Source organism: Phaseolus vulgaris, chromosome 3, assembly GCF_000499845.2.
Source record: "Phaseolus vulgaris cultivar G19833 chromosome 3, P. vulgaris v2.0, whole genome shotgun sequence".
In the NCBI taxonomy this organism is placed as follows: Eukaryota; Viridiplantae; Streptophyta; class Magnoliopsida; order Fabales; family Fabaceae; genus Phaseolus; species Phaseolus vulgaris.
The window spans coordinates 28,266,711-28,294,270 of NC_023757.2; the positions used below are offsets into that span (position 1 = coordinate 28,266,711).

A 27,560-nucleotide genomic window follows, 5' to 3' on the forward strand; every position below is an offset into this window, starting at 1 on the left:
CACATAACTACATATAGGAAATATCCAACTATTCACCAACTCAATTAGCTAATTTTGTTTTTTATTTTATAAAAATCTTTCATGTTAGGTATTATTATGCAACTTGATATCTCAGTTACTTTAAATAACAACAATTATCTATCATCATATGAAAAAAATTATTATTACAAAAAATAAAATAAAGAAAATACAAAAATATGGGGAAACTAGGTCAAAACTCATATGTTAACAAAAATGATACATATGTAGACTATACCTATTCATAAAGAATTCTAAAAACATACTAGATGGAAGCCTATTATACCAATGAAATGATTCTCTATGAATAAATCCTAAATTAGCCAACTTCTCAGCACACGCATTCACTTCACAAAAAATATGAGTAATCCTAAACTTGATCTTCCCACAGTAATTAAGACAAGTATTTCATCAAATCTGAAGCATCAAAGGAATATTTGTCCTAACAGTAAACGCAACACAAACCAAAGCAGAATTACATTCCAACCAGACATTAGTAAGCCCCACCTTTTGAGCTTCCTCCATAGCATGTATAACCACATAAAACTTAGCAACCGGAGTAGTCTGAACTTCAAGGAACACAGAGAAAGCTCCAATAAATTCCCTCATACTCCCACAGAAAATACCTACACAATTAGTTAATTTTGTTTTTGTATTTAAATTAGTTGATTTTGTATTTGTCAGGCCTGTAATGACATTCCGACTCTATTGATATAATGGAATCACATAGATGAAGTTATTCAGTTGGTGAGAGTCGATAGAGATTCATATGACATTGTCTGCGATTTGAAATATAATATGGTTTTTCAAGTCATATGAATTTACCCTGTCATACTAGATGATGAGATGTTATGCGCATAACTGTGTGAATTTCACAGCGAGTAGTATGACAGACATAGGTCTCAGGATGCTAATTTCAATACACTTTTTCTGGAAGTATGAGTCAAATGTCTATTTGTTGTGAGTCTAGACATTGATGGTTTGAGAAATTGTATGAGACCTGATGAATTATGTTTATTAATTTACAATTGAAATTATATAGAAATATTTATATAGCTAGCTTACCATGTTCTTTGTTTGTGTTTGTTTTTTTATTTGTGATGATTGTGTTTTACACGAGAACATATGAAGTTGCATGTAATAGAGCTCCTCAGTGAACAAATAGAGGATGAGATAACTTTTATTTGAATGCTTTGTTTTGTTTTAAATTTATATATATATATATATATTAAAATTCCTATAAAAGATATCTTTATGAGATAGTTGTATATATTCATATATTTTAATTACAATTTTACTTGTTTTATTTTTATTTTATTATATATGGATAAAAAAAATTAAGAATGTTACCAGTCTTGTTAATCTTATTTTTCTTATATTTGGAAATTTCAACACAATGTATGAACAACCGTTTATTTTTCAAAAGTATCGATTTTCAATCATGAGAGTTGGAAAAAAATTAGTTTAGGACACTCCTCAAAATGATTAGAATTGAATTTTTTTATTTATTTATTAAATGCAAACTAATTTTAAAGATAAAAAATAATTAATTATTATATTAATCAAATTAAATATTAATTTAAAAATAAAAAAAGAATATTTAACTAATCATCAATTTTTAGCTATAAACTTCAAAATTTAAAATAGTCAGAAATTAAAAGTTAGTAGTTAATTAAATATTAATTTAAAAATTATTAAATTAATGATAAAAATAATTTTAAATATTAATAATTTTTTTACTTATATAATTTTATCAATATAATAATTAATTACTTTTTATTTTAATTTTTTATATTTAATTATTTTTTTAGTGATAATTATTCATTATTTGTTTTTCAAAGTCGCTGTTTTTTAGATAATTATAAAATTTATTTCGTAAATAGTTGTTATTATTAAGAATGCATCTCAATAGTTAGTAATTAAATTACACTATAAAAAAAAATAACATGTATGCTTTTATAGTCAAAAGTTTATCTCCAATTAATGATTTGTTTCTTGAAGGGGGTTAGGGTAGTAGACTAGTACATGTCTCCCACCATGGGAATTTGTTTGTACCGTTAGATCAATTCAATTTAAATAAAAGGTTCAGATGTATTTTCTCTTCTTTCTTCTCGTGTGATGGACCTTTATCTTCTTCCTTCTATCACCAGCATGAGACATCCTGTGCCCCGTCGAAGGTGATTTTTGGACAACGATGTTTTATTTTATTTATCGTCAACGTTTTTCTCTTATTTTATTTACATATACAACATTCACATATTTGGTGGATTTTATGAAAATATTAATATCAGAAGTTAGCCAACTTTTTAAGAACTATTTTTCTATTTATCATAAGTTAAATTTAAATAAAATTCATGATTTATCATATATTAATGAGCTTTATTTTATCCATAATTTAAAAAATTCCATTATTTTTATCTGACTGACTCTTCCTTAACATTTAGGCATCTGATGGACAAATTGTGGGTCATACATAAATGATAAATTCATTTTGGATACCACCAAGACCCCATATTAGAACCAGAGAATTATAAATTTATTGTATAAAAAGGTTAATCAATGATCATGTGATCTAATTAAAAATCTAGGCGTGTTTATTTTCTGATTTTGATCACATCCTATTAACTTTGTTTGACTTAGGATAAAATGAAAAGGAATGTTATTGGAATTGCATGTGGACAATAGATGTTTTGGTTGATCATTATTTAATTACATTTTCAACATTTAAAATGTGTAGTAAGTATTTTTCTTATACAAGAGTAAATGTAAATAAATTAAGAAGGGTAACTTAAATAGATGATTATGCATGCAACGATTTTAATTGATGGCATGCTCTTCATATCACTATGGACAAGTAGTACTAAATACAGTTTGCAACATAGTATTACTTGACTTTGAGCTTTTAGTTTTTGGTCATTCAATTTTTTTATTTTGGTTAATTTGTGTTTACTATAGTGTGGCAGACGAAGATAATCACTAGTTCAATTATTTTCTTATAGACTCGAATATAACTAAACCATTCATAAATGTTAGTGTACGAGGTTTTTTTTAGGACAATGAAATACTTTAAAAACATTTTTAAAAATGATCAGAACTTTGCAAATGAGAATGTACAGTTTTCAAAATAAACCTTTTAAATGTTAAAAATATGTTTAGACAAGATATTCCATTATAATTTATAAATAAAAAACAGAATGTAAATATGAAATGAGTAATTTTTCGTAACTTAAAAGTAAATTATATATAAAATAAAAAGCAATTTATATATAATTTTAACTTATAAAAACTTTTTTTTTTACTTTTCTCTTTTAAATTACACATGCAATCCAAATATAACTTTAAAGTAATACTGATTGTGTTTAAATTAGGCATGGAATTCCTTGTGAAAGTGTAGTTCTGTTATATGTTATTTACGCTTGTTATGAAAAAAATAATATAAAAAATCATTTTTTACATTAGCCATAATCAGAACAAATATAAACTATTTTATATGTATGTATATAATGTAGATTATGATCGATGCTTAAAAGAATGGATTGAATGGTTGATTTTTTTGATAAAGTATAATAAATGATAAGAAAATTGCATTAGAATGTAAAATTGGGGGCTGTTATAAGAATGATTAAAGGAAGAGATGGTAGATGGTGAAAGAATGATGACAGCAGTTCAAATTTTAAGAAAATAAAAGTTATGGGTTAAAACAAAGTGGCACAGAAGAAAGATGAGTTAGTGGATGAATATGGGAGTGATGATTGGAATGCACATAGAACACAAACACAAACAAAAACACTAGTAGAAGGAGCAGAGAGAGTGAATTATTAGTATGCTATGCGAAGAAAGACAGGGAAAGTTAGGAAAAGTTACTTAGACTTTTCTCCAACTCCCATGAATTGCCATGTGGCTTAACTTCACTCACCTTCTCCACCCCACACGCACATATTATAAATTATACATAACAAATATTTTAATTCCGCGCATGAAATCTCTCTCTCTCTCTCTCTTTCTCTCTCTATAACAGTGACGCACACAAATATTCCATTTTCCTTAAAAGCATATATCACCTGTTTTCGCTATTCTCTAGCCCATAAAAAGCTTAAATGCAAGAAACAAAAAATAAATAAATAGACAAAATGATCCGAACAACCATTATTAATAATATTCAATCATGAACTTTAAAGATTTAAATCTGTTGGGAGAAGACAAAGTGAAAGGTAAGAGTTAATAAGAGAAGAGAGGAGGGTGGTAGTAGTGGCCACTGGGGAATCAATGTCACGGTTTCAAGTTATAGTGTACAGTTTTGTTTTCTAAAATACTATTATTCTAAATAACTCCCACTTTTTCACAGTGAAAAGTGTTTCTTCTGTGTTCTTATTTATTCATCGTAACTAAGAAAAGGTTCCCAACCGAATATACGTTTTTCAGATGCTGCTTTTTGCATTGCTTCACTGCTTTTCTTGCACTATTAAAAATCAATAGTTTTCCTTTCCTTTCCTTTCCTTTCTTTCCTTTCCCCATGTATAAATATTAATAATAATAATAATAATAATAACAATGGTAAATATGTGTTTGTATTTGAGAAACATTATTATTCAGTGTGAAAATTGTGACAGGGGAGATGAATGGTAGTAGGTATGAGATGGAAAATGAAAGAGCTTATGGGATGAAAGGGGCGGGGGAGACACGTGGCGAGAGGGGGGAAATGGTGGAGGAAAAAGCAATATAATATTATGTTTTGCATAAAAAAGGCAAAGAGTGAGTCAGAGTGCACACTGAAAAACGCAAGAGAAAGAGACAGAGATAGATAATAGTGAGGGATAGAGATAGAGATAGAGATAGGGATAGGGATGGGATAGGGATTCAAGTTGTTGAATGAATGAATGAATAATGAAGGGATTGAGCTGAAGTCGCTTCAAAAGTAGAGCTTCACAATCATAAAGTTCTTCAACGGAATACCCACTTTGCACTCCCTTTCCTACGTTAAACATTTTCATATTTTTCAATGCCTCTTCTTTAAACAACAACACATAAATATTATTTCCAAATTTTTTAATGCCCACATCAAAGTGGATACCAAAACCACAACCACAATGGAAGTGCTGCTTGCCATGACATACACACACACACAAACACTCTTGAAACGTGATTTTCGCACATCAATGCTATTTTAAACCAATTGTTGTTGAATATGAGTAGAAGGAACTAAAGTTGGGAGTTTGGTATTGCTTGGTGTGTGCCTGCCTTGTGGTTGGTTACGTTTCCATGAGGTGCATGTCAAGGTGCTTCCCATCCAATTAAGTTATTTTGGAGTCAAATCAATGAACTGGCTTGCATAAATTTTGAATTCGTTTACATGTATGTGGACATTGACCCAAACTACCAACATCAAACTTTGTACTATTTTATTTATTTGTTTGCATAAAGCTTAAATGAGAAGAGACCCACCATCGCCATGGATAATGCTTGGTTTACTAAATGCTATAAATTAATTCCATCTACATGCCCCATGCCCTACCATAATGTCAAAACGAAAAATGCTTCAAGTGAGGAGAGTAATAAGTGTCATTCATAGAAACTCTTGCCATCAGAACAAACCCAAAATTAAATTAACACCAAAGGAATCATTCTTATTTTGTAATATTACATATTCGGACGCAATGAATACCAATTACATATTTTTTACCGGATATATTCCCTATAAATAACCTTTTTTTTTCCTTAAAATTCAATTATTCTCTCTTCAAACACTTTAAATCAAAATTTTACCTCATAACTAGCAATTAACATACATTATGAACATCAATGTCATATGAATGTCTATAAAAAGCATGTTATCATTCATATTGATTTTAATTTTTCTTAATTACGCGAATTTAAACATCATAATTACCTGTCTTGCTTTACACACTACTATGTTTTGAAATACTTTCATCAACATGCTTGCGTTTTATTAATGGAAAATCGCTAGTATAATATTGAAAAATAAAATAATTTAAAATGAGATTAACTAAAACTTGTGACATTTTTTATCCAAAGATTTTGTTTTTGAGGTTCCAGTAGAGGCAGCATAATTTTTTTCTAATAGTTTGTGATTATTTGTGAAGCTTGCATGGTTGTAAAAAAAAGATGGTAAACGTAGAAAAGATTCGTAGGTTAAGTGTGTGGGAAGAGTAGATTTAAGAGGAGGGGTTAGTTCCTCGCACGAATGAGCTGGATCCACTCTCTCAGGAGCCACTCACACCCTACTTTCATTATATTATTATTATTATTATTATTATTATTATTATTATTAATATGTAACGTCACAAATTATCTCCTGAAATAAAAAATTAAAACCACAACTATTACCATCATGTTATTATTATTGGAAATTTATTAAGTGGCATAATAAATAACATTAAAGTTTTGCTTAAAACATTTACAAATACTGAATAAAAAATAGTAAATATGATCAATGCCCGAGAATAATTAAAGAATAATTAAATACCCGAGAAATTCAGCGTGTAACAGTGACAAGGCGAGGACATAAGCAGACCAATAGTTATTGTTTTTTTATTATGAAATAAAAATATATTTCTCACCCAAAATTCGTCTTCTCTTTCTTTCTCCTCCGATTCCTGCGTTGCGTTTTGGACCAATTGAGAACACGGCAGCACCAGCTCCTCAAGTTGTTTCACTTCACTTTCGCCTCCAACTTGATTCCAGCTATGTGAACGCCACTGTTTTCTCGTGTTTGTTGTTGTTGTTATTGTGGTGGTGGTGGTGCTGCTGCTATAGTTCTGTTAGGTTCGGTTTGGATCTCCGAAGCATGAATCTGAGCAACGGAAAGGGATCCATGTCTACGGTTACTACAACCGCGGTTATGAAATCCGGCGATGCCGTCTCCGACCAGTTTCCGGCGGGTCTCAGGGTTCTGGTGGTCGACGATGATCCCACGTGCCTCATGATTCTCGAGAAGATGCTCCGCACGTGCCTCTACGAAGGTACCATACTACTACTACTACTACTTCATCGGTTTGTTGTTTTTCTCCTCTTTTTCCTATTTGAACGCTCGGTTGTTAATTGACCTTCTCAAAAAATAACAAGAGAGAAACAGAACAAAAATTGAAACCCCAACTTAATTAACTACTTGGCGATCAGTTTTTGTTTCTTGATTTGTTGATTCTTCCTTTGAATCAGGCTTTTGCTAACCGTTGGATGTCAGATTTGTTATTTTGTTTCTGTCGTCGAATTGTTGTTTGGTTGATATATATGCGAATTTTTAGGATTTTTGTTGTGGTGGTGATTTCAGTTACTAAATGCAATCGAGCAGAGACTGCGCTTTCACTTCTTAGAGAGAACAAAAATGGGTTTGACATTGTTATAAGCGATGTGCATATGCCTGACATGGATGGATTTAAACTTTTGGAGCACATTGGGTTGGAGATGGACCTTCCTGTTATCAGTGAGTGCCTCGTTTGACCTGATTAGATCTGTTTCTTGTGGAGTGCATTGGTGTTTAAATTTACATGTTTTGTGTGATGGTTGCAGTGATGTCTGCGGATGATGGTAAAAGTGTTGTTATGAAGGGTGTGACTCACGGTGCTTGTGATTACCTGATTAAGCCTGTTCGCATTGAGGCTTTGAAGAACATATGGCAGCATGTGGTTCGGAAGAAGAAGAATGAGTGGAAAGACGCAGAGCAATCCGGCAGTGCCGAAGAAGGAGATCGCCAACCTAAGGCATCTGATGAAGCAGATTACTCTTCCTCGGCTAATGAAGGCAGTTGGAGAAACTCAAAGAAGAGAAGGGACGAGGAGGAGGAAGCAGAAGATAGAGATGACACATCCACGTTAAAGAAACCGCGAGTTGTTTGGTCTGTGGAGCTTCATCAGCAGTTTGTGGCTGCTGTGGATCAGCTGGGAATTGACAGTATGTATCTTTTGCCTGGGTTAAGTTATTTTTTTGCTTTTATGTCTTTGTTGCATTTCCGATGAAGACCTATTTAACGGAACTTTTGATGCATGGTTGTTGGGATTTTTTGTGTATATTGTCGAAATAACACTTTTACCACTTTGGTCTTTTAGTTTTTCGATTCTACCATTATCCCGATCACTGCAAGTAGGTTTTGCATGCTTTTCAAATTATTCAAGTCAGAATATTAATAGATTCATTAAGACTCCATTTTGACTTTAAAATTGCATCTATAGTCAGGTCTTATCCCACAGGTTGGGGTTCTAGCCATTGAGCTTTATTAAAAATCAAATCACTTCTCTAAAACCATTTTTATACTCTTTCTTACATTTTTTGGAGTTCCTCTTCTACCTGTTTTACTTGACTATTTTCCACTTTCCTTATTGGAGCCTCTATTAGTTTGCTAATATCATGAACCATCTTTGATGAGTTTTTTCTCTCCTAGTTTATCCCGTGTGTATTTAATAATCTTATCTTTTTATTGTATGTTCACTCATCCTTTTGTCTAAACTAGTAATTTGCTTGAATATTCTTCTTCAAAGAATTATGATCTTTGATTTTGCATGACTCATCTAATATTTTATTCAGAGGCGGTTCCTAAAAAGATTCTGGAATTGATGAATGTTCCTGGGCTCACTAGAGAAAATGTTGCCAGCCACCTGCAGGTATCATACTGTTATACTGTCTGTAATTTGGGAAGAAGTTGGGTTAAATTTTTATCCCTACTTGATGGAAGATCCCTTTTTTCATCCTGTTTCTGTTACAGAAATACCGGTTGTATCTTCGAAGATTGAGCGGAGTTTCTCAACACCAGAATAATTTGAACAACTCCTTTCTCGGCTCCCAGGAGGCAACATTTGGGACAATTTCTTCAATTAACGGGATTGATCTTCAAACTCTTGCAGTTACTGGCCAGCTTCCTGCTCAAAGTCTAGCTACACTTCAAGCCGCAGGACTTGGTAGGTCAACTGCCAAAACTGGTGTACCAATGCCTCTCATGGATCAAAGAAACCTTTTTAGTTTTGAAAATCCAAGGGTAAGATTTGGAGAGGGCCAACAGCAACATTTAAGCAGTAGTAAACCAATGAATTTATTGCTTGGAATCCCTACTAACATGGAGCCAAAGCAGCTTGCCAATTTGCACCAGTCTACCCAATCCATTGCCAGCTTGAATATGCGAGTCAATGCATCTGCTACACAAGGCAACCCCTTAATGATGCAGATGCCACAATCCCAACCTAGAGGCCAGATGTTAAGTGAAAATACTGGTCCTCGTGTTCCCAGGCTTCCATCATCTTTGGGGCAGCCTACTGTATCAAATGGAATTTCTAATGGCTTTCTGGGCAGAAATGGAATTGCTGGTAATAACAGAGGACCTGCATATAATCCTGTTCCCCCAAACTCTTCGTTGTTGAGTTTTCCAATGAATCAAAGCTCTGAAGTGTCCGTCAACAATAGTTTACCTCTTGGAAGCTCTCCTGGTATATCCAGTATCACAACAAAAGGCTCATTTCAAGAGGAAGTTACATCTGGAATTAAAGCAACTGGTGGATTCCCAAGTTATGATATTTTTAATGAACTGCACCATCAGAAGTCCCATGATTGGGAGATAACAAACCCAAGCCTGACATACAGTGCCTCCCATCATGCAAATCCTTTACAAGGTAACATTGATGTCTCACCATCAGTTTTAGTGCATCAAGGCTTTTCTTCTACCCAGCAGAACGGCCAAAGCAGAGATGCTACTTTAATTGGAAAAGCTATGTTCTCCCTGGGAGAAGGCTCAGAACAAGATAACCTCCAAAATGCTGTTCAACACCTCCATCCACTTCTTGTTGACAATTCAATAAGGGTTAAGGCTGAAAGAATTCCCGATGCAAGCTCCCAGACTAACCTCTTCCCTGACCATTATGTGCAGGAGGATCTGATGAGTGCACTTCTAAAGCAGGTTTGCCCTTCATCCCTTTCTTTGGACCTGGAATATTTACACCTGTTATGAGCAAATCAGTTTTCTCATGTGTTTCTATGTTGGCAGCAAGAAGGCATGGGACCAGCTGAGAGTGAGTTCGAATTTGATGCTTATTCTCTGGACAACATCCCTGTCTAGAACAAACCCTGGCCAGTTCTTTCTGATTGCAGTTGTCAGTGTAAATAGTTTATGTTACACAAGCACGTCATCATCCTGCAGTTAGCAATTTTGGAACTGAGTCTAAATTGTTCAACAAACAGGATTTGGTTGATGTCAAATATTCAGACTTCTGGGAGTAGTATTGTATTGTAATGGTTTAGTCTGGATGGTCAAGATGAATCAGCTACAAACGTCAACTGCATATATTTATATATATGCACAAGGCACGTGCAATTTTGACTGCTATTGATAGCAAAGTTGCTAGCAAGCTTCTAATTTTAGGGTGTTCTTGAAGGTATGTTGGCTTAGGGCAGAATTGCCGAAGCAAGGTTTTGATACATCTGCAAAGTTGTCGTAGGATCGTTTCTAACTTCAAATAACAAATTATGAATTTTTTTTTCTTCTGTTTCTTTTGTAATTTATGTCATTCAAAGTAAGTAACGACTTCGGTAAGCATGTAAATATTGCATTTGGCTGCTCTAGACATTTGGTCTGGCCATTCTTTTCTGGTTGCTTCTGTACTACGATACTTCTGTGCTTTTAATGTTCATTATGTCATGCATTCTTTGTACATGAACCTGGTTTGGTACTCGTGTTATGGCTACCAGTCTATAACTAAGCAATATGCATTGCTAAGCAGAATTGACGCATATATAGGAATCTCTATACTAGGTTAGAGAATCTGTCACCGGCATTTTGTAGCTTTCCCAAAACAACTTAATTAACAGAATGCATGTTCATAGCAAATGTAGGGAAAGAAAAGTTAAGTATTGAAACAAAACATTTTTTTATTATAAGAACAATTAAAATATAAGAATACTGCTGGGTGTAGTGTCTAAATAACAAAGCAGATTCATGAAATTCTAAAGTCTGAACCAGTTGTTTTTATTGGTAATAGAAGTATGTGATAAGAATGAACTTTGGTTCTACATAGATACAACTTAAGAAAAATCGCTCGCCAACTCACTTCTCATTAATTTTTTTTTACAAAAATAGAAAGCACCACTTCTGTTATATATATATATATATATATATATATATATATATATATATATATATATATATATATATTAAGAAATTCATCTCAAAGTCGTATATGTGAATCCGAGTTCAGAATTTAAATACATGTAAGTCTAAATTTAATTGCCATATCATTAAATTTTAAAAGATAATTGTAAACTTATAAAATTTCCTTTTCAATCACATTTATCATTTACTTATTTAAAATTATATCTCTCCATTTGTTTTACCCAAACTACGATAGAACGAATGTTGCCTATTCTTTCAGAAAAAAAAGATCTATTGAATCTTTTAATCATTGTCACTTTCAATACTGAAATTACCTTTAGAATTGATTTTTTCGTTTCCAATTTAAAATGGTAAGTTGTTTTTTATTGTATAATATATTTAGGTAAATCACTTAATGCTTTTAGTTTATATCGTAATCTTATTTGTTAAATATCTCCATTTGAAGGGAGAAAAGGTATTAACTAAATAACCTTTTATCTTGTATTACCTGTCCTTAGTTATTTTATCACTCTCTTAGTAGTTTGTTAGATTAGTTTATATATATATGATTGTATTTTTCTCTTTTCAAGAAAATACAATTTTTTTACATGGTTAATATGGTACCAGAAGAAATCATGAATCACGGTTTATCATTGTCTTCTTCCTAACCCATCTTGTGTTTATTTTTTCATCTTCCCACTCTGTTATTCAACACAATTTGATCCTAGCGATGCCGAAGGATGAATATGCAACTTTTTCTTCCTTCATCCCTATGATGCTCTGATATCTTCCATTGGTTAACATCCTTTAACGGGCGACAATTGCAATTGCTGCAGTCACACCACCGAAATGGCACTTGGCGGCAAGAACAATTTAAGATATTTCGATGGAAGTCCTGAACGTGCTTCTACTCACAAAAACTTCAATTCGTGGCTGCAACAGTTTGGAGATAATTTGCAAATACAATATTAGTAAAACAATGGATCATGCCTTTTACAGCTACGACGAGATCTCGTCACCTAGAAACAAGAATCTTTGAGCATCACAGAGTAGTTCACAAAAGTCAAAGCATTATGGGAGGAGTTATCATAATACAACTCTTCTTATACATGCACTTGTGGGGGGAATCAGGAAAATGGGTGGATTACCACCAATCTGAATACGTCATACTGTTTCTAATTGGTTTGAATGAATCTTTCTTCCATGTGAGAGCATATGGATCATTCCTAGTATTGATAAAAAATAATGTTTCTTTATTTTTACTGGAAGAAAAGCAACAAAAATTGGTACTTCGGTTACCACCAATGATATCCCAACTGTTTTTTTTCGTCTGAAATAGTTCCGACTCCAAGAATCAGATATTTAGTTTTGTACCTACTTGTTATCTGAAATATATAATCGACGCCTAATAAATATATTTCGGATATGTATATATATGGTTATAATAAATTAAATAATAATTATTCAGTAATGAATTATAATATTTCAGTCTAGTTCCAAAAATTTATAAATACAGGTGAATCTTATATAAAGTATTAACTCAATTTTTTTATTCATTCTTGTACTCATATATTCTATGATGTCCTATTAAACTTTTACTTACTTAAAGGTCAAATAATCTTTTGTAAGTAAATTTTTCTCTACTTCATTAATAAATCGATGATCAATCAAATATATAAACTCAATTTTCTAGGAATACCACTATTTCTACCTCAAGAAAGTGTTCATGTAAAAAAATTTGGCACCTACCATGGGAGTTGGGTAAATTCTTTTTTCAGACCACAAAATTTTATGATTCTTATTAGAAGTCGAACTATCATTTCAGCTTTATCCAATCTTGAGATAAACCTATCATTTGTCAATAGTTTCAAAACACATGAAAAATCTTTTTGGAGTAGTCAAAATAATATATTCAACAATATGGTTTTATGATCACTCAACAATAGTGACATATATTAACCAATAATTTTGGAGGAGTCAAAATAATATACTTTATACATTGTAACTATTACAACAAAACTAAGTACATAATTTAATATATACAAAGTATTATCATTCGTTCTTTCAAATTCTTGAAATCATCAATAATTGAATCAGAATTAAAATTTTCAACCATTTTCTTTTTAATGTAAGTAACCATATTATCAACAATAAATTTATTTTCATTATATTTCACAATCTTTTTTTTGATAATCTTCATTGTAGAAAATTATCTTTCTATTGTAGATGTAGAAAAGTTAAAATAAGATGAAAAGTTAAAATAAGATGAATTAAGCGATCAATCAAGTAAAACGTACTTGACTTCCTTGTTTTTGTGAAAGATTGACACAATTCAAGTCTAATTGGTAAATTCTTCGAACATGGATAGTTAGGAGGATTAACAATAAAATATTGTTGAAATTTTAAACTGATGTTCTCTTGTTCACAAGATCAAAATGATAAAATTTGTTCACAAAAGTGCATATATCTTTAATTTTAAAAGCTTTATAAGCATCGTTAGGAACGTAAGCATTGCTTAGACTTAAAAATTTCATTGTTTGCTCACTAAACTTGTCATTTAATTCTTGTAACTGATTACTCAATATAACAAATAATATATTCACTTTGAAAACGATGTTCTAAAATGACATGATCATTTTGATGTTGAGAACAACTATGACGTGCAACATAAATAGAATTAAAATCAAGCATATCAATGTTATGTTGTTCACAAAATAATATTACACCTTTCAACAAAATTTGCCAACCGTCATCTCTTAACTTTTGAATTAAAATTTTAGTAGAACAAAATAGTTGCATAACATTAAGTATATCCTGAGATTGTTTCTTCAAAGCTTGACAAAGACAATTAGTGATTCTCATAATCTCTTTCATCATGTGTAAAATCAATATGAACTCAAATGAAGACAAAATATTAAAAGTAACATTAGCATCATCCCTTTGAAAATAAACCAACAATAACTTTTTGAGAACAAACAAGATGCATTATATAGCTTCATCATACTACAAATGAAATGAAAATGTGTGTTACAATGAGTATCACCAACTCGTTTTAAAGTGTCGATTTGGTTTTTCCTTTTACTAGTTTCAAGTTTACTCATTTATAACAATTAAGCTATTTCATCTAATTCAACAACTTGTAACTCATGATTTTACTAGAGGAACACAACATTTAAAATAAAAACCAAATTTGAAAAAAGATTGATAATCTGGAATAAGTTCTCTTGAGCAACAACCAAAGCAAGTTGTAATCTATAAGCAAAATAATGCACATAATAAGTTTAATAATTATCATTAAGAAATAATGCATGCAATCCATTCCATTCTTCCTTTATATTACTAGCATCATCATACCCTTGATTACGAATATTGAAAACATCAATATTATGTCTAGAGAGAACAACACTTAATTCCTTTTTGAAAGTGGTAGTTGTCGTACCCTTAACATGCATAAATCCCAAAACAATAACCATTTTCCCTTTTTAGATTCATCTTGTGCTTCATCAACAATTATGAAAAATTTAAAATCTCCAATTTCTTTTCAAATATGACTTCTTACTTTTCTTAAAAAAAAATGCAAGATTTCTTTATAAATATGAAGAGAAGTATATTTTGCATTACATGGAGCATTTTCAACACAACTTGTGCTACTTTATCATTATATGATGCTAGAAGTTTAATCATTTGAAGAAATTTACCTTTATTACTTGACTCTGGTGTTTCCTCATGGCCTCTAAATGCAGGAGCTTGAAATGCTAGACATTCAAGGTCTTTCTTAAGAGGGAGGGAATGATGCAGACATCCAAGCCCAAGGGTGACTAATCTTTTGGAGGCCCAATTGTTGAATGACCCTCAGTTTAAAAAGACTAAGTTGATTACATGCATAACATGCTTGGAGTATTAGAATAAAATAATAATATTATTTTTCTTGGAGTTATATTTGAACCTAGGACCAGTTAAAAAGTATCAACTTAACAACTGAGACAAATGATCCTTTCTTGAAATATAAATTTTATTTACTTACAAACGAGACAAGATCTATAACTAAATTTGTATTTATACACTTTTGGAATTCAGAATGAGCATGAATATTTTGGCAATTTAAGAGAGAATATTTCTCTGCTAGGGTTTTTCCCTGCATCTTGTGATTTTATCAAGAATATACCAATTCTTGTGGCGATCATCCTTAAGCTTAACAAACTTTGTTTGTAGCGCCTTCCTCTATCCAAGTTCTCATTGTTACTATTTTTATTTGATTCCGTTCCGTAACCCTAAATTCCTATTTCCATTGTTAGTTCTATTTGGAATCATATCATTTGGTATCAGAGCAAAGGTTTGAGTGATAATACAATTGTGCATACTGTTTTTTTCCTTATCACTGTCCCTGATACCATTCACGTATTGTTCACGCATTGTTCTGCACCATTTGCGTGTTGTTCAACATTGTTTTGCATTGTTCACGTACTCTTCTTTTTTTAAAAGAAGAAGAAGAAGAAGGGGAAAATAGAAAAAAAAGAGGAAAACATAGTAAAAAGAAGAAGAAGAAGAGGAAAATAGAAAAAAAGAGGAAAACAGAGAAAAAAAATAGCAATCTGTTGAGGATAAGTGAAGATTCTACTCAACTTTCATGAAGAAGAGCTTGATGAAGAAAACTTGTTTGAAGGTGTATAAAATTGTATATCATGGTCTTAGTTAGGATAGAGTTTTTAAGTAGCCTTTTTTTGCATTTTGATTCTACTTCATATCTCATAGTCATGGTGATGAACTTAAGCACAAGGGTCTTTTAAAAAGAGTTTTAAAAATCTGCTCAAGTTTTTCAAAACTGTTTTACAACACTAAAAATTTAATTTGTTGTTTGATAAAATAATTGATGAATTTGCACTGCATCAAAACTGTTTTGATATTTTCAAAATTCTGTTTTGTCCCCAAAATCAGTTTTGCTCACAAATTCAATTTTAACTAAATCAAAGAGTGGTTATGATACCACCAAGTGTTTTTTCAAAATATAATATGTTCTTTCAAGTTTCAATATGTTGTTTATAACAGTTTTCAAAACTGTTTTGATTTGAATCCTATAAAAAGGAAGCTTTTATCTCAGTTCAAATCACCCTTTGCAATTACAAAGTGCTTACAATTTTCAAGTGATTTTCATTGAGGTTTTCATGTGAGCTTAGTTTTTGAAAGTTTTTCTTAAAAACTTTTAAGAGTTCTTGTGTTGTTTTCTTTTGGCTTGGGAGTTGAAGTTTTATCAAAATTTTGCACGGGTTTGAGTTCCTTAGTCTGCAAATAAGGTAGGGGTGGCAAAATGGGGTGGGTCGCGCGGGTCGGTTCGCAGCCCGCATCAAATAACACGGGACGAGTTCCCTTTTTTGACCCGCTAACCCACTTAAGCTTGCCCCGCATAACCCGCGGCCCGTGCAGGCTTACAACGGGGCGGGGCGGGCTAGCCCGTTAGCCCGTAAGAAATCCCATTCTGTTGTAGACCTGTTACTGACATGTGATGTGCTGTGCTGCCCTTTTTTTTCTCACAATCATTTTCAAACCCTAAAAAACAATCAACATCTGCGAGCGAGAACCATCTGTTGCCACTGCGATTCTTCCACCATGAACACCACCGTCTCTTTCCGCCGTCCTCCACCGCCAACACCACCATTTGCGACCGCCTCCACACGAAGACCACCATCTCTATGAGCATCCTCCACCGCGAACACCACCATTTGCGACCGCCTCCATCGCCAAGACCACCTCACCATCTCCCGATTCCTTCCCTCCACCGCGAACACCACCATCTCTGCGATTGTCCTTCACCGCGAACACCACCATCTCTGCGAGCGTCCTTCATCGCGAACACCACGATCTTTGCGACCGTCGTCCTCCATCACCAACACCACCATCTGCGATCGTCGCCCTCCACCGTCGTCTTCCTCAAGGTTTTCTATCCCTTCCTCCTTAACCTTCCACCAACTGCAACTGCGACTGCCACTTGTATGCATGAGAATTTTTTTTTCCATTACCTTTTTTTTGCAGATTTGTGGAGCAACAGTTTTAGGGTTTTTCTATTTGTAAAAGTTATGCGGGCCAACCCGTATGCGGGGCGGGTCATGAAAACCAACTCGCATTATGTATGCGAGGCGAACCAATGCGGGGCGAGCCAACCCGCTTTGCCACCACTAAAATAAGGTGTTCTCTTTCCTAATTCTTTTTCCTTATAAAAGTGTTTTTGTATGTACTTCTTGATAGTGTTTCTAGAAGTAAGTGTGTTTAAGCCTGTGTTCTCGGTTCTTGAAGGGTTCAAGAACTGAGTGGTTTGTAAAGATTGTTTTGTTTTAGTGGAACCCATCTTGGTGTAAGGTGGGATTGGATGGAACTCTTATTGAGTGAACCAGTATAAATCTGTGTGTGCCATTCTTCTTCCTTAATCACTGTCTCTAAAACTAAAATATGGAAATCTATGATGAAATAAACCTGTTGTTTCAAAATTGAATAAGTTGTTTTTTACTGCTGCACTAGCCTGAATCACATTTTGTTTTCAAGATTTTGATAAGACTTTAATCAAACTTAAAACTCAAGAATCCTTAATCTTTGACAGATTTATTCTTAAAATTAGCCACCTAAAAGCAATTGGTTTAAGAACTGTTTTAAAAAAAACTCTTCATATCAAATCGAGTTTTAAAAGGAAAGTGGTTCATGGTTTAAAATCTCACTTGTTCTTGATCAATCTTTTGTAAGAAACTGGTTTGAATAAATCTTTAGAATTGTGTGATTCAAAGCTTTTGTTTTTAAATCTGAAATAAAGATCATAATCTCACTTGATTTGTTTTTCAAGATCTTGGTTTTAAAACTATATTGAATATTTGATAACTCATTGTATTCAAAGCTTTTATCCTTTGATACTGTTATCAATATCCCCACTATATAAAAATAAAAACTGCATTAGATAGAATTCTTAAGTTAAAAATAAAATCTGTTAATCCTAAAACTAATATGTAGTATTTCTGAAATTGCTACTTAAACAAGAAAAATCAATATGTTTTTCTTTAAATCAAGTTGTTCTTTTTCTATCCAGATTTCCTAAATAGTGTATTTGCGAAAATTTTCCTCAGTACAATTCACCCCCATCTTGAACTTAGACTCCCATAATCTCAACACAATCATCCAATGCATACTTCTTGATTGTTAAAAGTTATAAGTTTCAAGTGTCTTGTCTATATATATATATTGTAATTCTCTTGCTCTTTTGTTGGTAGTGAAATTGTTCTTCACTATTTTTGTTCTTCACTATTTTTCTTTCATTGATGTTAAAATATCAAAATTTTATTTTAAGCTTGTGATTGCTACCTTTGAAAGCGATTCTTGATTGCTTGATTCGTGTAACAATCTTAAGTTAGATAACGAGTGGTAAAAGGCAGTGTAATCATTAAGAATAAAAGCCTTATTGTGTGAAACATGAGTGTTGAGTGTAAACACGTGAGAAAGTAGTATGAAGCCTAAACTTATTGTTATTTTTAATCTATTTACTTGACCATGGCAGGGGAAACGTCAAATAGTGGACTTTCACAAATACAAATGCAAGCCTTGTGGAGTGATAGGGATACAAAATTCCTAAGTCACTTTTGGAGGACTTTTGTTTTCAACTACTTGTTATCCCCAAATAGATGGACAAACAGAGGTAGTGAATAAATCTTTTGGTACTTTACTTAGAACTATTTTTAATTTTGTTTTGAAAGCTTGGTAATTATGTTTACCTCATATTGAGTTTTCTTACAATAGGGTTGTTCATAGCACAACAAATTACCCTCCATTTGAAATTGTATATGAATTAAATCCTTTAACTCCATTAGACTTGTTACTTACGCCTAACATTTAAAGCATAAATATGCATAGACTAAGGCTGATGATAACATTTTACAACAAGTGCATTGCGTTTGTCAGAAGTAATAATTGTATCTAAGGACGGATATCGATCCCACAATGAACTGTGAATTATCGAGTACAAAATTAGCTAAATATAACAATAAAAATAGTTTTGAAGTGATTGTGGTGGCACTGATCAAAAAGAAAAAAAAAACAAAGAATTAGTTGCTTCAATTGGAAAAATAGGGATTAGGCTTCATCAATTCCACTCTCATGTATTTTGATTAGCATGTTAATATTGAGTTCTTTGATTGAAATTCATTTATATCGATCTCTCGCATATAAAATTCTTAAGAATGTTTCTCAAATATCGATCTCTCGCATACTTATAAAAACAACTTAGAAATAACAATAAGATGTTAATGGCAATTAACATTTCAAGTCTATCTCAAGCACTCAAATATGTTAAGTATTGATGTTTAGGTTTGAACCCTAAAAATACCTCTCGGTCAGATTTAAGATTCTCAATTTGTCACGGAAAGTTAAAAGTAAAACAAAAATACCAATAATCAATCAAGAACTGAATATTAATATATAAGATATAACCTCAATACATAAGAGTTTGAGCAGATTACTCCCAATCCAAAAAGGGTAGAATTAGCCACGCATACTTCTACCACCTCTCATTCTCCCAATTGGGTTACAATTCCCTCTATGGTGTTTTCCTCTCAATCTGGCACACTAGGGTTGAGCCTTTAGCCCTCTATTTATCCTACTTTTCTAGGTTTAGGTTGCTTCCTGTGTCGCGCTAATGGGCTAAATGATAAAACATAAAAAAGGCCCAATCTTTCTTTGCATCTTTTTCCATTCCCTAAGAAATCTGTAATTAATACCAAATTTGGGAATAAAATGCTCTTATTCAAATAAAGCTCATAAAAATGTAAAAAGGTATAAATTCATAAATTAGCAATAAATCTTCATAAGTGCCTATATTTTAATATGAAATATTACTGAAATTAGACACTTATCACTCTCCCCATCTTAGAATCTTGCTTGTCCTCAAGCAAAGTAAATGAATATATTTTAAATTTAAATATCAAAAAAATTAATTCACTAAACAACAAATCAAATTAGAAACTTATGATGCTTCCAAATTCAAATATAGAATAATATAGACACAATCAACTTTCAGAATCAAATCAAAACAAATAAATGACAATTCATCAAGGAATATCGTCTCATATGCTCACAAGTAAGTGTTTCTCTCTATTTTCACTTAATCATAACAAATCATGGTTGTTTTTCATTTCATATTCGAATCACAAACATATTAGAAACATGAATCTTGAGGTCTTTTCCAGGGTTGTAATGAGGCTGAGCTTCAAAAAAATATTGGTTTTTCTTAGATAACAAAATGCACATCTTAAAGAAGAAGAACATACCTACAATTCAATTATAGAGAACATATATGTTATCTAATCACCACTTTCTTTCGATGTCCTTTTTCCTCATTTTTCTTTTTGACTTTTCATGATGATTTTTCTTTCTTTTCTTTTTCTTTTGCTTCTTTTGTTTCTCTTTCTTTATTTTTTCTTTCTTTCAAAAATAGGAAAAGATTCTTCCTATTTTCAACTTTTTGAGCTTTCACGATCAGAACCAACCATTCCCTTTTCTATATGTATTGCATCTATGCTCTCCCTCCTTAAACATGCTAAAGGGTAGAAAAATATACCATTAAAGGTTAAGGTGCAATATTAACAAAAATTTCTTGCCCAAAGGGGATATAAAAAAAAATGGAATTCTAATATAAATGTTGATTTTTTGGCCCTGGCTCCTAATTAACACAAACAAATGCCTCAATCATCTTCATGCTATTTTATGATGCAACAAATATAAAAATTAAGCAACCACAACTGTCAATTCATCATTAAAACTCTCAAAACTATCTAAGGTTCACACATTGACTTGGTTTAAATGGTCTCATTCCTTTTTGTCTTGTCATTATCTGTCCTAATCAATCATCCTGTTAAATTTTCATGTATCAAAATTTTAACTACATTTGAATAAGGATTCAATCATATTTTCTTTTCTAACCTGTGTCTAATTCATCTCACTATTTAATATTTAAACACATTCTTTTTTCCACAATTCAAAATTAATATTCTAGTTCTTTTTTATTTGAAAAAAATAAACTAGAAAACAAACAAATTAAAACTGAAATTTATTCAAGAAAGATAATTTAAGACTTAAAACTAACAAACTAACAAAACAGGAAATTTATTCAAAATAAGCAATATAAACAAACTAAACAAATAAGCTAATAAACAGAAAACAAAATAACCAAAAAATAAAATAAATAAAATAAGACAAAATTCAAATAACTGTAAAGCAAAGAGAATTAGAAAGATAAAACCATATTTTTGCTCAATCCTCTCTTCTTCAAAAGTCATCCAACTTTTTGTTAAAATCTTTATCTACAGTCTTGGTTCATTTGCTGGATCTGCCTCCGAGAATAATAAAACCTGTCCCCAGGTCAAAATACATAACCTGCAAAATGATTAGGAGACATATAAGATTTTTTTTTATATTTTTTTTTTTGAAAAAATAAACTCAACATTGGTATCAAAACAACATAAAACTAAAATGTGGATTGGGTTGCTTCCCAGTAAGCGCTCGTTTAACGTCATTTAGCTTGACGCCTGTTTATTTCAAGGTCGACATACATAGGTTAGGTTTCCCTTAAAATTCTCCATGGTTTACCAGCTGGACTTATTTGATAGGAGTGATTGGCTAGACAGAATTTCCTAGCCACTTCATTTTTAAAACCATATTTTCTCACTCAACTAGTAATAGGTACCGTCATCGTCATCTCTCCTTCTTTTCTAACTTCTCCTTGCTTCTCTTTTCTTTATTTTTAACTTCTATTCTTCCGAGTCTTCTTCTCAATTTCTCAATCTATAACAACTTGTTTTCTTAATATCATAAGACAACTCAAGTAAGGATTAGTATAACAAGCAAATAGTTTTTTTTTTAAAAAAAAATGAAAAAAAGAAAAACAGAAAATTTAAAATAACAAAAGAAAGAGAAATAAATAATAAATGAAAAACAAGAACAATAAAAAAAAAAAAAACTTACTTAAATAAAAACTAAATAAATAATAAAAATAAATAAATAATAAAACTAAAATAAATAATAAAACTAAAATAAATAATAAAACTAAAATAAATAATAAAACTAAAGTAAATAATAAAACTAAAATAAATAATAAAACTAAAATTTTAAAAAAAGAGAAAAATAAAATAAATAAAAAAAGAATAATATATAAAAACTAAAAATAAAACAAATAAAAAAAAACTTAAATAACTAACTAACTAAGAAAACTAAAACAGAATATATAGATCGAAAAAAAAAAACTTGCGTAAAATAAAAACTAAGAATGAAATCAAAGAAAATAATAAAACTAAAAATAAAAATAAAATAAAATAACATAAAATAAATAAATAAATAAATAACTATTAAAAATAAATAAATAAAATAAAAATAAACAAAAATAAAACAGAAACTAATAGTAATAAATAAGTAATTAAAATAAATAAATAAAAACTACGTAAACACTAAATAAAGTACTTAAGCTAAACGTAAAAAAAAGACTAAAATAAAATATGATAAAACAAAATCCAAATAAAATAAAATAAAAATAAAAACAAAAACAAAACAAAATAATTACAGTAAAAAAAACTACGTAAACGAAACATAAAAACAAAAAACTAAAGAATAAAATAAAATATAACAAAAAAAATCAAAATAAAATAAATAAAGCAAACAAATAAAAAAAAACAAAAACTTAAAAGAAAAAATATTAACATAAAAAAAATAGTTTTATAAAAAACACACATATTCACATCTAAAAAAAACTTTTTACATATGCAACTAGAGAAAAAAAAAACAAAATCTTTACAAAAAAATATGCATATCTAAAAAACAAAAAACTATAAAATTATTCACATCTAAAAAGGAAAACAAAATCTTTACAAAAATATTCAAATCTAAAAAAAATAATAAAAACTAAAAAAAATATTCACAAAAAAAAATAGTTAGTATAATCACAATATTTAAGAAATTATATTCAACAACTCAAACTTGTTCCCGGTAACGGCGCCAAAAACTGACATTTTACAGCAAGTGCATCGCGTTTGTCAGAAGTAATAATTATCCCTAAGAACGGATATCGATCCCACAATGAACAGTGAATTATCGAGTACAAAATTAGCTAAATATAACAACAAAACAATAAAAATAGTTTTGAAGTGATAGTGGTGGCACTGATCAATAAGAAAAAAAAAAGGATTAGTTGCTTCAATTGGAAAAATAGGGATTAAGCTTCATGTCTCCCAGTCTTATGTATTTTGATTAGCATGTTAATATTGAGTTCTTTGATTGAAATTCATTTATATCAATCTCTCGCATATAAAATTCTTAAGAATGTTTCCTAAATATCGATCTCTCGCATACTTATAAAAACAACTTAGAAATAACAATCAGACGTTAATGGCAATTAACATTTCAAGTCTATCTCAGCACTCAAATATGTTAAGTATTGATGTTTAGGTCTGAACCCTAAAAATACCTCTCGGTCAGATTTAAGATTCTCAATTTGTCACGGAAAGTTAAAAGTAAAACAAAAATACCAATAATCAATCAAGAACTGAATATTAATATATAAGATATAACCTCAATACATAAGAGTTTGAGCAAATTACTCCCAATCCAAGAAGGGTAGAATTAGTCACACATATTTCTAGCACCTTTCATTCTCCCAATTGTGTTACAATTCACTCTATGGTGTTTTCCTCTCAATTTGGCACACTAGGGTTGAGCCTCTAGCCCTCTATTTATCCTAGTTTTCTAGGGTTAGGTTGCTTCCTGTGTCGCGCTAATGAGCTAAATGATAAAACATAAAAAGACCCAATCTTTCTTTGCATCTTTTTCCATTCTAGGACCTTCCAGCTTTCTCTTTTTAGCTTAAATTATTCTCCTTTATTCCAAATCTTCAAAGCTCCCTAGAAATATGAAATTAACATCAAATTTTGGAATAAAATGCTCTTATTCAAATAAAGCTCATAAAAATGTAAAAATGTATAAATTCATAAATTAGGGATTATTTTATATGTAAATTATCAATAAATCTTCATAAATGCCTATATTTTAATATGAAATATTACTGAAATTAGACACTTATTAGCTGACTATGTGAGAAAGCTACATGAAAAGGTTAAAGCTCAAATTGAAATAAAAGTTGAAGGTTATTCTAAGCAAGCTAACAAAGGAAGGAAGAAAGTAATCTTTGAGCCTGGAGATTAATTCTAGGTACACATGAGGAAAGAAAGGTTCTCTGAACATAGAAAATCCAAGCTCCAACCTAGAGGGGATGGACCTTTCCAAGTTTTAGAAAAGATTAATGACAATGCCTACAAGATTGATCTTCCAAGTAAGTACAATGTGAGTAACACTTTTAACGTGTCTGATTTGTCTTCTTTTACTGAAGCTTTGGAATTAACTTCAAGTCTTTCTTAAGAGGGAGAGAATAATGCAGACTTCCAAGGTCTTTCTCAAGAGGGAGGGAATGATGCGGACATCCAAGCCCAAGGGCAAATAATCTTTTGGAGGCCCAATTGTTGAATGACCCACAATTTAAAAAGACTAAGCTGATTACATGCACAACATGCTTGGAGTATTAGAATAAAATAATAATATTATTTTGCTTGGAGTTATATTTGAATCCAGGACCACTTAGAAAGTATCAACTTAACTACTGAGACAAATAATCATTTCTTGAAATATAGGGATTGTATTTTCATTTTATTTATTTACAAAAGAGACAAAACCTATAACTAAATTTATATTTATACACTTTTGGAATTCAGAATGCGCATGAATATTTTGGAAATTTAAGAATCATATCACAAAGTATTCTAACTTACAAAAAAAATCATAGGATTAAAATAAAGCCGATGAACACTTGCAAACACAAAAAAAGAGTTTTAAAACTATGGAATGGAATACGAAGAGTTTAAAAACACTTCATTTCTAGGCGCAACAACAATGGGACACTCAAATATTGTGTCTTAGGACAACATGACACAAAATGATGAAACGTTAGCCACCAAACGACATAACGTCTCGAAGAAGGGAAAAAAACCTTCATTAATGCACATTAGGAATCACACCATTGTACTGACTATCAAAACTAAATTAACTTGGCTTCATGAAAGGTTGCAAAGCCATAACCACAATTGATGGTTGTGAAAATAAAATCTCAAAAGTAATTACGCGAGTAGAACACTCAAACTCATTTATCCATCAAATTGGACCACTTGCACCTCATTAATGGATTTCGAACTTGAAGACTTATATATCTATCTAAATACGAGATGTATCACAACATAATAATATAAAATTCAACCAAATCAAATATGTTCATATAACATATATATATATATAATGGATTGAATAATAAATATTCAATACTCACTTAATTTTCTTATTCTGATTTATACTAATGTATTCTACTATAATTTATTTAGTTCTTATCGACTTGAACCTAAAAAATCTTCTACAATTGGATTTTCTCTCGAACTCCATCAACAACACGACGATCAACTTAAAAAAATATAAACTCAATTTATTAAGAATATCAATTTTCACCTAAAAAAAGTCATGTTGCTTTCTATAAAAATAACTTAAAAAAATATCAAAATATAAGGATACTCATTCTAAATCACATCAAGAACAAATGCTTCATGATCGTGATTACCTTATTCGTTATTAGAAAAATAACCACTTCAATAATATTTTCAATGATGATTCTTTCTTATTAACTCAAAATCAGTATCGTTATTGTCTCTTGTAAAACCATTATAGCTCAAATTTATAGTATGATAATACTAATTTATAGTATAATATTTAATATTAAAGATATGAATTGTAGTAAAAGTAAATAAAGAGTGAACTAGGCGTCTAAGGACTAATTTTGTGTAATTATTTTACAATTATAATTGTACATGCAAATTTGGTATAAAAAATTATGCATTCCAGGGCTACTTTGGTTTTCTTTATTTAAGAAAAAAACAAAAAAGTGTTACTTCAAAAGCACAACTTATACCATTGAAATCGTTCTACAATTCACAACTTTCATTTTGAATAATTTTTTTAATACTTATTCATTTTCATAATTTCAAAATGAAATTATACCAATCCAGTAAATTTGCTAAAATCGGTGGCAGTAATAATACACTACCAATGTAAAACCACTTTAGCCAAAACATGAGTATGATCAGATAATTTTATTTATGCTAGGCTCAAACTAACACATCAGTCATAAGTTTTGATAGGCTCCTCTCATCCGGTTGGTGTTTTTCTAGAATTTTGAAGGAGATTTGCGGAAGTTAGTTGAAGAGATGAGTCAAGAATGACTCCATTGGAAGTATAGATTCCTTGTAGTTGCATGAAGAGTAGGGAGAGTGATTAGTTCAGCCATATCACTTGGAGAGGTGAAGAAGAAGACCAAAGTGTCTATCCTAGAGAGGTTTAGACTAAGGAGGACTTAAGCTTGCAAAATTGGCTGCATAACACTCATAAAATTGATCTTGAAAAAAATGAGCCAAGCTACTCCTTATATATGTGTAAGAGGCCGACCAAAGGTTACAAAAAAGAGAGGGAAATTCAAATGCTAAATGGTTTGAAAATAGACACCTAATTAGAGTCACAAGTCATGATCATGTGTGCTCCATGTGACCTAATTAGGTCTAATGACCATATCAGGGTTTAATGTGGGCTGCAATTAAGCCCAATTATACCCTAGGTAGGTTTTAGATGTGATACAACCTAATTAGACAAGGATATAACCAAGGACATAATAGACAATTCATAATTAAGTTAGTCATCTCAGCATCTAAGACAAGGCCCCACCAAACTTCAGAAGGACCTCAGTAGAAGAAGAACTGGACAGAGGCTAGAGCATTTGATGTTCTTTCTTCTGATCTTTTTAAAAGACAAGTTTATGTAAATAAACTGGGCTCAATTTGGGGGTTCAAATAGAAGAATAAGCTAGAGTAGGGTTCACTTAGCATAAATTGGGGTGTACTTAGCATAAATTGGGCTTGTGTCAAGCCCTCACCTTTCATGACAAGTGCTTCTAGGTTTAGGGTTTCTTTGACTTACCTTCTAGAAGGTTTCTCACAAATGACACCCCTACCCCTCCATCTTGTTCTCCAAGACACTCCCTCCTATAAATATAGTGTCTTGCCTCATGTTTTACACACTTGAATTTGAAATAGAAAGAAAACTCTGCAAGAGTGTTTAGTGAGCTTTGTCTTAAAAATTGGGTCTTATCTTCGGTGTTTGTGCACTTCAAGTGGCGGCTCTTCACCACTTATCTCAGAGTTTCCTCCCCCTCCAAGTAGCGTGATTAATTATTACATAAGCATCTCTTAATCTCTTCACCTTTGTGTTTTTCTTTCCTTTTCCTTATGCCATTCTTCCATACTTTTATTCGTTTATGTTTTCCTTTCTTCATCATCTTATGCTTTATTTAATGTCTTTT

At 31.2% G+C, this 27,560-nt stretch overlaps 1 protein-coding gene and 1 pseudogene across 1 annotated transcript; one reads left to right on the forward strand and one right to left on the reverse strand.

The window, feature by feature from the left end:
• Window positions 1-6,464: 6,464 nt before the first annotated feature.
• On the forward strand, window positions 6,465-10,667 carry LOC137806986 (two-component response regulator ARR2-like). The gene is made up of 6 exons (XM_068607393.1): window positions 6,465-6,998; window positions 7,307-7,459; window positions 7,546-7,926; window positions 8,557-8,633; window positions 8,735-9,916; window positions 10,004-10,667. The coding sequence occupies exons 1-6, from the start codon at window positions 6,824-6,826 to the stop codon at window positions 10,073-10,075; spliced, it is 2,040 nt and encodes a 679-aa protein (XP_068463494.1). The 5' UTR covers window positions 6,465-6,823; the 3' UTR covers window positions 10,076-10,667.
• A 3,055-nt stretch (window positions 10,668-13,722) lies between these two features.
• On the reverse strand, window positions 13,723-16,821 carry LOC137805497 (uncharacterized; annotated as a pseudogene).
• Window positions 16,822-27,560: the final 10,739 nt, after the last annotated feature.

What these genes read in the sequence shown, in the direction of transcription:
- LOC137806986 (XM_068607393.1), top strand. Translation starts at nt 6,824, where the DNA reads ATGAATCTGAGCAACGGAAAGGGATCCATGTCTACGGTTACTACAACC. An exon ending in GGATCAGCTGGGAATTGACA is followed by an intron (nt 7,927 to 8,556) that starts GTATGTATCTTT and finishes TATTTTATTCAG; the next exon opens with AGGCGGTTCCTAAAAAGATT. An exon ending in ATGTTGCCAGCCACCTGCAG is followed by an intron (nt 8,634 to 8,734) that starts GTATCATACTGT and finishes TTTCTGTTACAG; the next exon opens with AAATACCGGTTGTATCTTCG.